This window comes from Hyalella azteca, unplaced genomic scaffold (assembly GCF_000764305.2).
Source record: "Hyalella azteca isolate HAZT.00-mixed unplaced genomic scaffold, Hazt_2.0.2 contig9872, whole genome shotgun sequence".
Taxonomy (NCBI): domain Eukaryota; kingdom Metazoa; phylum Arthropoda; class Malacostraca; order Amphipoda; family Hyalellidae; genus Hyalella; species Hyalella azteca.
The window spans coordinates 67930-81255 of NW_025939930.1; the positions used below are offsets into that span (position 1 = coordinate 67930).

Below are 13326 nucleotides of genomic sequence, written 5' to 3' on the forward strand. Positions count from 1 at the left end.
CCATTTCACCCTACTCCCTCTTCTCATGCCCTCGCTTGTCGGACGCGCCTTTTAATTGGGGTCTGTCAATGCTCTGAATTTCTCCCGGTCTATTCCAGCTTATGACTTTATTTTCGTCATTTGTGAACTTGCGGCTTACGCAAGTTCAATAAAATACTCATACTTGAAAACCAACCAATTCTCATTGTATATACTAATTCTCATTGTTCACGAGAGGAAATCATTTTTTTATTATATCGAAATATTGAAGAAATTTGTATATTTTCCACAAATGAAGCATGTTTAGTTGCAGAGCTGGTCGCAGTGTCCCACAATGCGGTCAGCACCCTTTAAAGTGTTTGCACTCGTGCCTCTTCCCCATCACGCAGGTGGATGTTCCCAATGACTGCATGAAAGTTTCAGTTCGGATTTGCATTTTTTTATAACTGGAAAGTGTGCAAGCAAAGTTTATGAGTCCAAGAAAACGTCATTTGCAGACAGCTTAGTTCGTGGTCGTACATTCGCAGTTGCATTTCTTTCAATTTCATATGTGCTTGGTCGGATATTGCTAGACTTTCTGCAGTCTCATTTTTTTATGCAATGCAACCAATGATAAATGTAATCCAAACCATTACTTAGAAGGTAATCTTGCTCAGCATGTAGTTTGTAATGAATAGTGCGGCGACGTCTTTCTTAGATATTCAACGCACATGAGTCGATGTTGTTTACTGGTTTTAGAACAATTTTTTGACTGATCTGCCAAAATGGTCGTCTTGCCAGACCGAGGAGATGAGGAAGAAGAAAGGTTTGCTTTTTGTTGGTAACGGGTATGGATCGAACTCCTATTTTCTTTTTACTAAAATGTTCAGGTGAGGAAATTTTAGGATCATTAAAATTCATGGAATTTGTGGATATTATCGTACAATAAAGTTTAGTCTTTATAGATGTGCATGATATCAGCTTTTGTTATCGTATCGTGTTTTCCTTCAAAATTTAATCTGCCGAATTTTGAAATAAGACAATTTGTGATTTCGTAATTTGATCAAAATGGTCAATTCGAGTCAATAGCCTCAGTTGAGAAGTTATTATCCTGCAAATTAAAGCATAAAATACATGAGATTATCTTCAAACTCTTACAGTCCATGTCATGATTTTATTTTTGATTCGGTTTTAACTTTTCCGTTCTATTTAAAAAACATGCACCGATGCTTGGAGGTGCTTTCTCTTGACAAGAGAGCGCTGCGACATCGCTGTTTCTGGAGTGCAGCAACCTTGGCCTCGATAGGATGCTAGGTGCAATTTTTCCGTAGGCTGCTCATGTGAGGAACAACTCATTGCTGAAACCGTGCATTAAATTACTATTATACAACAAACCATTTAACCTAAATAAATTAACCGATTTTATTAAATCAATTACTAAAACAACTTTCCGTTTGTGATCGTGCTCTTCATGTTCATGTTGTTCTTCGCTTTCAAAACCATCGGTTGTGAAATATATCAATTAATAATATTTCAATTCAATAATAATATATCCCAGTTTCTTTTTAGTTTTATATGTTTATGTATATCTTATGTGTTCCAGCCAATATTAGTACCTACCAAAAACATTTTTATTTCAAAGCTATTCGTCAGTTCTTTCGGCCTTAAATAAATTTTACTTCGTACTATACCGAGTTGCGGCCTTCAATCGTTGGCCTTCGCCGTATTAATCCAATCGTATTAGGAGGTTTCTATTTGTTTATATTCAATTCTCTATGGGTTATAAATGAATTTTTTATGGTATCGTGGTACAATGGTGTCTCCCCAGCTTGAACTCCTATTTAATTAAATGAAAATTTAACTCTTGCATCGTAATGTTTGTGATATTATTTCAGAACTAACGAACGATGTTCGATCACAACTGATGACCAGAAACTCCCATTTGTGCAGCACCGATTGTTCTAAGACGAACAAGTGAGCGTAAGGGACGGCCAAGAAATAGTTTAGTTTGCCCTGCAATCCTGGTCCTCTGTATCGCGGTTTGGAATGTTAACGGTACCTACTGGAAGGCTTGGCTTTATCGTAAAGAGCCATTCTGCCAGGGTCATTGTCAGAGAGTTGGTTGGAGGCTATTTGTGAAAATACCTAACGAACTTTTGCCGCATTATTTCCAAATATATCAGATGATGATTATTTATTTTGATGGATATCCTTGACACCTTTCTCTGTAAGCATTTTATGCAATAAAATGTATCAGAATAAAATTTTTATCGCCATTGTTATCTTTGGTAGCGTTTTTATCGTTAATATCAATAATTGTCCCGAGTTGCTGACTTTTTAGCGCATTTTCTCATTTATGGAAAAAATGCCCTATTGTGCTCGTCATGTCCGTCCCTCTGTCTGTCCGTGACTTCACGTTTTCGTCGACGAGAAAATTCGCTCTCTGTCACTCACTGCAGTGAGTACTGAGTTCTATTTTTTTAATATTGCAATAGAAAACTCTACCGTATACTTGCGTTTTTAGAAAAATGTAATATTGGCCTCATCGAATGAGCCTTAAATATGCAAATATCCAACAAATTTCAGACTGAGACCTTCAGCTTTTCAACTGATTGAGTTCATTTGGCGTAGCGAGAACTGCCTAAAATTTATACAATCTGCCACCAATATCCTCCAGCACACATTTGTTGCAGCCGACATTATCAGGTATTTATACAGCTTTTAAACTCGGCTAACAAAAAACGAGCAGTATCAATAGTTGCGGCAAGCAATACTATTCTGCCGTTTTACCTATTTCAAGTAGCCCAAGATGCAGCGGTGAAATTCTTGACCGGGCTAAATTTCTTCAATTCGCGATAACGGTAAATATTTATTTATTAATTTGAGAATTAAACCACAACCAAATTGAATCATTATCTACTTTAGTAAAGCTGGCTATTCTATAAGGTTTAATTTCCTCGTGAAAATATTTTTTTTTTGCAAACTAGACCCTCCTGGTCAACCTGCCATTCCAATTTAACTTTATTATTATTCATAAATTTAGGATTGGGTATCACATCATAAGACGTGTACATTATTTTTCTCTAAATTCCGGTTTTTAAGAAATTATTATTCATCGTTGTTAATGTTTCACAAAATTGGAACAATATTCAAGTTGAGAAACATTTCTCATTTTCATTGTTTCACCGCTTTCAGATTGCTTCGTCTTTCAGAAATTGGAACCTCTTTGAATACCTACAGAAATCGGAATTGTATCGTCCATTCCGATATGAATACTCGGTTTCATTGCAGTGCCAAAGCAATCGGTAAAAATTATTAGTTAACAAATGTTTGTTGAGTCATTTAGTGCAAATGTATGAGCGTGCCACGTAGACATGTCGCTTATATTATCGGTGCCACGGTCCTCAAATAGGTCATGGCTTAGAAAGAACTTCCTTCTTTGCGATTGAGGTTACATGGAAGACTTACGCCTCGATTAGGATTCGCTTTCCGACCATGCGCTAATGTTCACTTGAGAAAACCAAAGTTGCTGATTTGATTTGACACTTTTTCCTAACGTAGCTAATACGTTAAGTTGCTGATGCGATTTGAACTTTTTTCTAGACAAGGAACTAGACAAGAACTTTCTTAGCCGGACGTCGTATTTTTGCTCTTAATATGCATTTGAAAAATCTTTGCGTGTCTTAAAGTCTATAAAGGAAAAATGTGTTATGACCAGATCCACTAGCTTTTTCCAATACTTTCATAGAAATCATTCAGCGGTCTTAAAACCGGGTTTAGGGCGCACGACTTAAGGAGAACCGCGCGAAACTTGTGCCCAATTTCTCATACGATTTCTCTGTCGTTGAAAGCTTCTTTCGACCTGGCATAAGTCGAGACACCTAGGCTGGTTCGTAGAAAGTAATCCTGACCTGTAGCTCTTTCTCCATACTGAGCTTTGATGAACTTTCTTAGTAATAATGGGATACATTACAATAGCCTGTATCTTGCCTTTCTCTGAGTGAGGTGGCTTCTAATTTTGGGTGGTAATATCTTGAACTTTCAACAATTTCGGCATTCAAGTAGTAATCAAACTTAGGATGTTAGTACGTTTCAAAGGAAGCTTAGTTCAATTGAAACATAATTTCAGTTTTCAAATACAGTTGCATGATTGGTTACATTGCTGCATAATTATTAATTAGACTAGAAAACTATTTCACTCAATTTTGCTTTTAGCCACTACCCAATCTATAGCAGCCGTTTCCCTCAAGACTCACAGCTGAGTTTTATTTTCCAACCTTAACAAGCAGTTCGGTCACTGACCCTCGCATTGTTGTTGCTGAACCGGAAGGAATATATTCCATTTCCTCGTACACAACCATGACGCACCTCATGACGAACCAACATGACGCATCAGCATGACGAACCAAACTTGTTCTTGGTTACCAGTGCACTGGCGCGATGCAGCTTGAACGGAAATGCGGGACAGAGCTCAGCGTTTTTACGTACGGTTATCGCCTTATTTTATGTAAGGACTATCACTATCCAAAATGATTAGATGAAATATTGGCCCGATCACGATGTCCATTCATTCATGATTAGCTGGAGCATATCATAATAAAAGAATGGAATTTCACTAGTCTACTCGAGAATCCCGGATCATTCGTGAACGAATCTCGTTAAAATTTACGGTCGTCTCAAAATTTACAATCCAACATCGGAATAAATTTCGAAATTCCTGATATTGCTCCCCAAACCTCAATTCAGCTCTCAGCTCTCCCGCTTACTCACTCGTCTAGCTTCTCCTACCCACGCACACTCGCAGCACTCGCTGGTTTTGTCACATGGCGGTTATTCACCTAGTCATTCATTTACCCTCTGCGCCGTTGCGCTTCTTATGTTATGGAGTATGCCACTCTTCTCTCGTTCGATTTTAATCTCAGACTCAGACTCGTGATCGAGCTAGTTCACGAATAGTAGGTCTAGGTCCTGAAATCATCTTAGCTACATTAATCCTTTTTTAATAGTCGGTTAAATTAATTGCCTTCATTTGCTGTAGGGTTATTTTAAGAAATTGAGCGTCATCACTTGTGGTGCATTTGGATCAAAATGATATGGGTGGGCACTTGGTTATTATTTTAATACAAAAACTATTTTTTAGTTTTTTATAATATGTCGCACAGTACATTTATTAATAAAGTTAATATGAACTTCGTGTGCGAAAATGAACGATGCTGACGATGGCTTTAACAATGCGACTCGAAATAATGAATAAGGCTGAGTGTCTTCACAGCTCTCAGGCACTGGCGCAATTTTCGGGCTTATTCGGTGAGCGAGCGCGTCTAGTCTCGAAGTAGGTCACTGCTGCTGAGATCAGCTGCGGTCCAACCCGTTGTTGTGACCTGCAGGTGCTGCGTCTGAAGCTGCAGCTTCCATGCTAGTCCTTAGGCTACCTGCTTTGTGTGTAATAACGTTTTGTTCTGTAATTTGAATAACTTTGTTTAGATGTGACAACTCTATGATGGTAAATATTATGCAATTGCTAATGTCTCAATACAGGATCATCGGAAGGTTTGAGCTTAACGTAAAATTAAACTTGCTCTGATCTAGATTCAAGTACTGGCTTCAACCTTTTGAGCACACAGTCCGTCCTTATCTCTTACCAATAAATTTATGACTTAGGAAACATATTAATCTGAAGACTTTTGTCAATAGATGAAAGATCACTTTCTTAATTTAACTCCTTTAAATTTTAAATTTCGTCTGTAGTATTAATGTTTGAAGAAATTATTGTCATATCCGAACTTGTTTCAAACTGCACCTCTGCCAGACATACGACATTTTTATTGGCTTCCAATAAGTAATTCTTCTAAAATATCTGAGCCCTCTTGACATTAAATAATTATATGCTGTTGTTTTCTGGTTGAGTTTTGCTTCCTATTTTGTCTTCAGATAAATTTTATCACGGCAAAAACTGAGTTAAAAAACGTGCGTAGTCATATGCTGATAATTATTGGTGTTGAAATAGCGTGGAGAAGAGTCGTTAAATAGAGTTAGTAGCAGATGAAATCCGTTAACCCAGCAACATTTTTCGTGGTTATGTTCGGTAACGCATGAAAAGTTCATCATGTAATTTGTAAACTGAAAAACCCGCATTGCATGGAATGAGAATACCGCATTTATTTTCGAAAGACAATCCCTTAACTCTTGGTTACTGCGCGCGGCGTCAGTAGGACTTCCCAAGTTCAATGTCAGCATCGAGTGCTCAACCGCCTGCGTGGTCGCCGTCTCTGCTGCTGGAGCAGGTTTGTCTGCCACACACGCACGCGTGTCGTCAGCCCGCTTCTAGGAATGAGGTTAGGTTAGGTGTAGCAGCGCTCGCGGTTGTGGCAATCGCACCTAGAGGGCGTTTGAAGGGCTTGCGTTCGGAGGGCACCTGGAGGACAGGCTGCGAATACAGTTCATCTCAACTCTGCATGGAGGACGCCTTATTCTGCAAATCTAAAAGCTCCTACGTAATTTGAAAGCTTTTTGCCTGCAATGATGTAAGTTGATGGACCTAAAGTTCTTTTTTTTATAATGTTGGCCCTTCAGATAAAATTCTATCGTTGAACTCGATATGTTTACTCCTAGTTCTTTCTCTTAAAATTCATTTGACTTCTGTGTGTAGGATTTTTTATTTTCATATCACAGTCATTTTGTCACTATACTTCAGTTATCGCCGCGCATTAAGTTTCAGTAAGAATTGCGCGTCTTTCTCGTATTTTCTCAACGCCTGTCGACCCGCCAGTGCATGACGTCATTCGAACCATCATGTGGTTGGTAACTAGGCCTGGGTTACTCGAGCCGCTACGCTCTGGCGTAGTTCAGTTAGTCACGATTTAATAATTCTAAAAGATATTACGAGCTTTTCAGAGAATTTTTTGCGATGCGAATTTTAAAGATAACTTCTAATGTTGACTGCTTATTCTTGTTAACGGATATTCCTATTTATTTGAAAGCCTGCACTGCCTTTTTTCTATGAATGATCAAATATTTAATTCACACTTGAAAACCAACAGCAAGGAGGGATTATTAGGGTTCGACCTTTCAGGAATTTGTTGTCCAGTTCAATAAACCAGCGAAAAGTATGTTGATATTCAAACTGGCTTGCATTTCTTGGAAATTCAACTTATGTCTTCCTGAACGGAAATTCCGAGAAAATTAGCCATCTTACTCACTTCGAGGCTTTCATCTCTATTTTGAACACCCAGTCGTTGATTCTGATTCCGCCGTTAATACTGACCCAAGTTGCAAATATTTATCACATGATAATGAACAAAATGCCTTAACATGAATTATAAAACTGGTTGTTTACTCGCGTAGCTGGAACCTGTTCTGTTGAGATTCTGGGGTGCGTTCTTTTCCAGTACCTAAACTAGTCTCCGGCATCTGCAATGTGGGTCACTTGAGGTCACCTCCCAGTCTAGATGTTGAAGATGACTAAAGTAAGCTGCAAGTTCTTGGTAACGTACGCCGGAAGTATTAGTCGTTCAGTAACGTTAGCTTAGCCTTTCTGCTGAGCTATAAGAGAACTTGTATCGTATTCTCGTATTTAGTTGAAGGCCATGTGAGTCTTGTGGAGGGCGACCCTGAAAACTGTGGTTAGCATGGATTACATTGTTGCATTTTGTGAATTTTCTACGAATGGGCATTGTTTCGACGAAGTGAGTATTTGTATGCGATTGATTTACTTCTAGAATGTTTATTGTATCCCGTCCAAATGAATACAAGCAATAAATTTTTCTGATATCCACGTGTTCTTTGCTGCAGGGTTTCTTCCGCCGGAGCATCCAACAGAAGATTCAATACAGACCATGTAGCAAGAATCAGCAATGTCTGGTGCAGAAAACCAACCGCAACCGCTGTCAGTACTGCAGGCTGAAGAAATGTATTGAAGTCGGCATGTCTAAAGATGGTGAGTAACGAAGTTACATTATTTTCAAGGTTAGCAGAAGCACAGGCCGGCTTTGTCAAATTCTCAAAAGTTGAATCTCGGATTTTTACAGAGTAACTGGTTCATTGATTATCCCTTGAATGTGGCGTATGTTTTTTACTCCATATTTTGAAAATCCTAAATAATAAAAAGCACTTAACCGTGTTCGTTCCGCGTTTAATTTTGAGAGCCAAAAAATTATGAACTTTCTCGCTGCTATTTACCACTCTTTGCTCAGTAATTAGAGACCATCCTAGGTACTTCCTTCGCCTGGTCTTGTTTCATGTAAATTTGGCTGGTGGCTGCCGTTTGCTGGACTTGAGTGACTTGCATACTTGTCTTGCGGTCCTCCTCGTTATCGCGCCAAACAGAGAAAGGTCACTCCGTTATTTAGACGAGATGCGGCTCTGTTGAACCGGACCATCTCGAACAAGTGCCTACTAACCTCCACCCAAATGATGGGACTCGCCGTCTGCTAGATTAGTGCGTCACTGTTTGGACGCGGAATACGCCATAAATTTTTGTGTACCTAGGATCGTTTGTGTATTGAGTTTAAAAATGAGTTATGCCCGTAAATTAACAATCGCAATGTCAACTCCCATCATATGGGTACGCCGTAAGTTATTGTATGAGTTTCTCGGCGCTCTTTTTTTCATGACGAACTTGATATTATCCTGGAGCGTGCAAAGACACTTAATAAAGTGGAATAATCGCGAAATAATATTTATTTGAATTCTTGATCTTTTTTTCGATCTTTTTGCTGTCAGTACTTTCCGTTCCTAACTCAATCTGGAATGAAACCGTTGCCGACTTTTAACCGTTCGTAATGTTGCCCTAGAAATGCCGCCAATAGTTTCCTCCGCCGCCGTGGCTCCCATGCTGTCTTTTTGACGAGCTTCTGAAGTGGGCTGTGTTTGCGGAACGTGTGATGCTCCTCCTCGTCCCGGACAACTTCTCGTGGCCTGGATTCTGCCGCGGGGCCCCAGTTTGACCCGAGCCATTTCTCCGTTAGGCGAGAGACTTGGATACACTTAATCTTCTAGTTCGGGTCGCCAACGTTAAATTTTCTTTCCTCGGTTCAACCCTGATTTATGGCTTTAAACATAGTTGACTTGGCTTTATTTTTTAGGCTTCTTAAGCGGGCCACGAGGCATGTTAACAGCTGCTTTGTCACTAAGACTGATGCTGGATACGTAATGCAGTAGTCAACTCGTTCAGACGTTCATATATCTTAATCGAATGCATAATGGCTTTATGGTGCCCAGAACTTTGTCCTATTTACATCACTGTCGGTCACTCTAAACCAAAGCCAGTACATGTTAATTGATCGCCCTGTCACTTGATTGTCCTGGGTTCTCTTTAGTTGTCTTGTGTTGCACCAAGTTTTGAACATTTACATTGAACGAATTATTGGCTGGCGCAGTCGCCAGCTGAGACCTACTTCCATGCGCCTAATGATGGCAGGCATCACAGAAGTGGAGCGCAGCGGCTTCTGCAGAGCATCATAATCACCTAAGTTCAGTTCTGTGTCGTCCCTAGTCAGTGTTCCTGCTGACAAAAAATCCCCTTGAAATGAATGATCGCTCGATGATTTTGAGATATCCTGGCGAGTTTTGTAATAGTATATCCGCTGAGCTATTCCCGAATCATATTTTGTTCGCGTGGGAAGCTTGCTTGCAATTTATTTTGATTTTATTTACCTCTCCTAAAATGAATTTGTTTAAGTGATCGAAGTTTTTAGTAGAAAGTCATTCTTTAATATTGATTATATTAATCATAAGCAAGCATAAATATGATGGAAACTAACGTCGTGACTATGGAATATGGGATTCCGTATTTTTTAAACATCCATGGTTTTTAGCGCATTTTCTCATTTATGGAAAGAAAGGCGCTATTGTGCTCGTCATGTCCGTCCGTCCGTGACTTTACGGACGAGCGGACGAGAAAATGCGCTCTCTGTCACTCACTGCAGTGAGTACTGATCTAATTTTTTCCGTCATTAAGGGACGTTTATCAAAATATTATTCCTTTTTATTATACTTAGCTTTTGAAATTAAATTTTGCAAGCTATGCCGAACTAATTTTTTATATCCCATTGAGTTAGAAAGAGTAATGACTAAAGGAAACTGGAAGATAATAACAAGTATATTGGGCAAAATATCTTATAAATTATGTTTAACTCATTAAAAAGTAATGGTGAGAGTAATCTCGTGAAAACGCCGTGTCAAGGTGCTTATGATGAGTGTTCAGTTCGCGGTTCTTCCTCGTTAACAAATATATAAAGAACTTAAACGTCGATAGTAGCACTGAACGTTCCATCATAAACTGCCACATTTTGCTCTAATTGTTGTTTTGTTGACGTGGCTTCCAGCTCCAGACGATGTATGTAGCACGCTCTAAACGCCAGTGAAATTTTCAGACGCTAAGGTGATTGAGCTCAGCTTTCAAGAATCTTTTTAATCTCGTATAACGAGTGGATTTTTGAAGTATTTACTTTACATCCATTAAGTTGTAATTTAGTTTTTTCCCTGTAACGTCATTTATTCCGAAATTATTCTTTACTATTATCATTGCTTTATTGAAGAAAGTGAAACAATGTGTCTTGTGTCACCATTGCACTTCAAACCTGGCACGTCTATCCTTCAAAAACAATAAATATCCCGTTGATTTTATCATCGATTCTATTCAAATTAACCTGGAATTGTAAAGCTTTATCCATTTAACCGTGAACCCGTTCATCGACCCGCGGATTGTGCGTTCATTGTAAGAATGGGTCGAGGCAAGCGGCTTACGACCTGCCAAGGTTAACCGGGACTCTGCTAGGGAGCAGAAGACCAGGTGACGGAGGGGCGGACATGTCGAGAATCCTGTTGTCCAGGGCGATAATATTATAATTAGACCTCCTCTACACGCATATCATTGCCTTTTTGATGTTATTTACAATTCAAATACCCTCGTGCGAATTTTTTCATGTATTGCCTAACGTCTTTCATGCAATTCTCTCTCTAAATCATCAACTCAATTCCCTGTCCTATGTAAAAATAATTATTGTTCAGAATCTAATTTCTGTACGATTGATTCATTGATGAGGAATAACGGTAGAACTGCCGTTAGCGGATTAGAATTTGTTGAAGTAATGCTAGCCTCTTAGTTCTGGTATAAAAAAAAAATAATTTATCCTGAGATTAGATTTGTAAGTTCGTTGCCTTGCAGTGTCTTGAATTTCTAGCTTCCATCTCCTGTAGATGGGTAATGTTTAACCGTATGTAGGTTATGAGGGTACTTCTTTTGTTTTTTACGAATGTACTAGACTCTTCATTCGAGTGACTAAGGACCCCCATTTCGCTGAACGTCCAACTAAGCGCATCTAATGCTTCTTTTTGTCCTAGTAAATAAGACCACAGCCTGCCGTAGCATGTGCCAAGATAACAGTTCGTCCTCGCCCTGCTCTGCGCGAACGCTGCGTCACGAAATGTAGAGGCTGCGAGGGTCAACGACTTCCCTTGATATAAACACGAACGCGTTGGTCATGCTGACTTCAGGGGCGTTATCGCTCTTTATCTATGTGCGGGCCTCTGTTTGTACCTCCGCTGTGCTCTAAATTCGGTCAATGCAATGAAGAGGCAACTGCTCCACACGACGGATGCGTATGGTTCGGATTTTCAGGTCATCACTTTTTTTATTTTATGTTATCAAAACGACTACTGAGCCAGCGTATGCAATCATGTGATGGTCGAGTAGAAACTTTTCAGTCTATAAATGATAATGGTAATCATCTTGATATATGAGAACTCCTTGTAACTGATTTCTTCCATAATGGTTTTCAGCTCATTGAACCTCGTTATTTACTCATATGCTCCTAACTTAAGATCTCTTCCTTATCGGTACAAAAATTTTGCGCCTTTGAAATTCAAACAACATTTAGGCGGAATAATCAGTGGATCAAATTCCAGAACAAAAGTGAATAAGAACATTTAGTTGATATTACAATGCAACGACAATTTCCAGTCCCAACGGATTTATGTGTTTAATTCAATTACAGTTGATAGACTACAATAGTTGATTTTTGGGTAATAATAGCAGCTTCACAGTGACATCCCTCGCAACTGTCTTGAGTGCGACCAGCGCGCTGCACCTGCATCGAGAGTACAGTTGAACCTTCACTACACTGCGTAAATGTTTCACCTTCTCGATCGTTCTCAATAACACCGTCGTCGGCACCACCCCCTTGCACTCTGGATGTCAGGTTCCAGAGAACAGTTTCACCTTCACACGCGGCGACTGCTCTAACCTCATGCGACTCTTTGCTGCTTCACTACGGAGGAGCCGTTACGCCACAGCGTACAGACGGGCCCAAACAACCAGCTACTGTTTGGCTGCGCTCCGCTGCGCGCGCCGTTTTTCCGCCCGCAATTTGAGAGAATTTTATCGGCGGCAACCACTCTTTAATAACTGCTCCTTTGCTTTATTTGCGTATGCGCGCGATTCCGCCAGTTCTTTAAAAGTCTTGGTATCGTGAAATTGTTCAAGCTTATATTTCGCTCCCCGCCAAAACTGATAGTGACTAACGACGAACTTCTTCGAGTTTTTCCAATAAATGTTAATTCTTGTTTCTTGATCAAGCTCACCATCTAAATCCGACATCCCACTCTTAATTTATCACCCTCTTTTAAAATTAACTGAATCAGTAGTCGTAATTTTGTCGACATAACTGTTCGCATTTATGGTTGTTATTTTTCTACGGGAGAGGCCGGGAACTTGTTGGCTTTAGTTAGCGGTTGTGGTTGCGTTTTCGTTAGATGCAGTTTCTTGGGAGACAGAGCCGTCTAATAGCATGTTACGTGCGGTGCTAAGCGAGCCAAGTCCCACGCATTATTTTCTTTCAAAACCTCGAGGTACTGGAAGCCGTGTTACGCTCGCATGTTCTCGAAGAACGGGATCACTAAGTCCGCAATGGGAGCTTGGAAGACGTGGCGAACTCGTCGCGCTAAACTTGGGTTACTGATGCGTTGTCGGCTGTGAACGGATCGACACACCACGTTGTATGATTTTTTACGACATGTGTAAAGCTTCACATATTTCGATCTGACAAAAGCGAACAAATGAAATTTATGTAGAGCATAACTTGAAATTCGTTGCTAAAAATGGACCTATAGAACCTTACTCTGTCCGAGTAGTTGTTCGGCTTCTTGCTCAATGTTCTATTTATTCTAGCTTCAAGGGCCAAACATTAATAATATGTTGCATTGAGTGTCTTATCGGTCAGTAAACCCAACTCAGAGCCGTGCTCTACCTATCACACTCGTACAATGCATTTCGAGGTATCGCTTGCGCTGATAAGCATTACATCTAGGCCATCACGATGCATTTAAAGCTAGCAGTTCAGTGACCTCGGAATAACATTAATATGAATT

General features: G+C 39.7%; 1 protein-coding gene across 2 annotated transcripts in view; it reads left to right on the plus strand.

The window, feature by feature from the left end:
- Positions 1–13326, plus strand: part of LOC108681006 (nuclear hormone receptor E75) — a 68718-nt gene that overhangs the window by 44247 nt on the left and 11145 nt on the right. For both annotated transcript variants that reach the window (XM_018169941.2, XM_018169940.2), the window contains exon 3: positions 7750–7894. In XM_018169941.2, coding sequence (XP_018025430.1) covers positions 7750–7894 — 145 coding nt within the window. The remainder of the gene's footprint in view (positions 1–7749; positions 7895–13326) is intronic.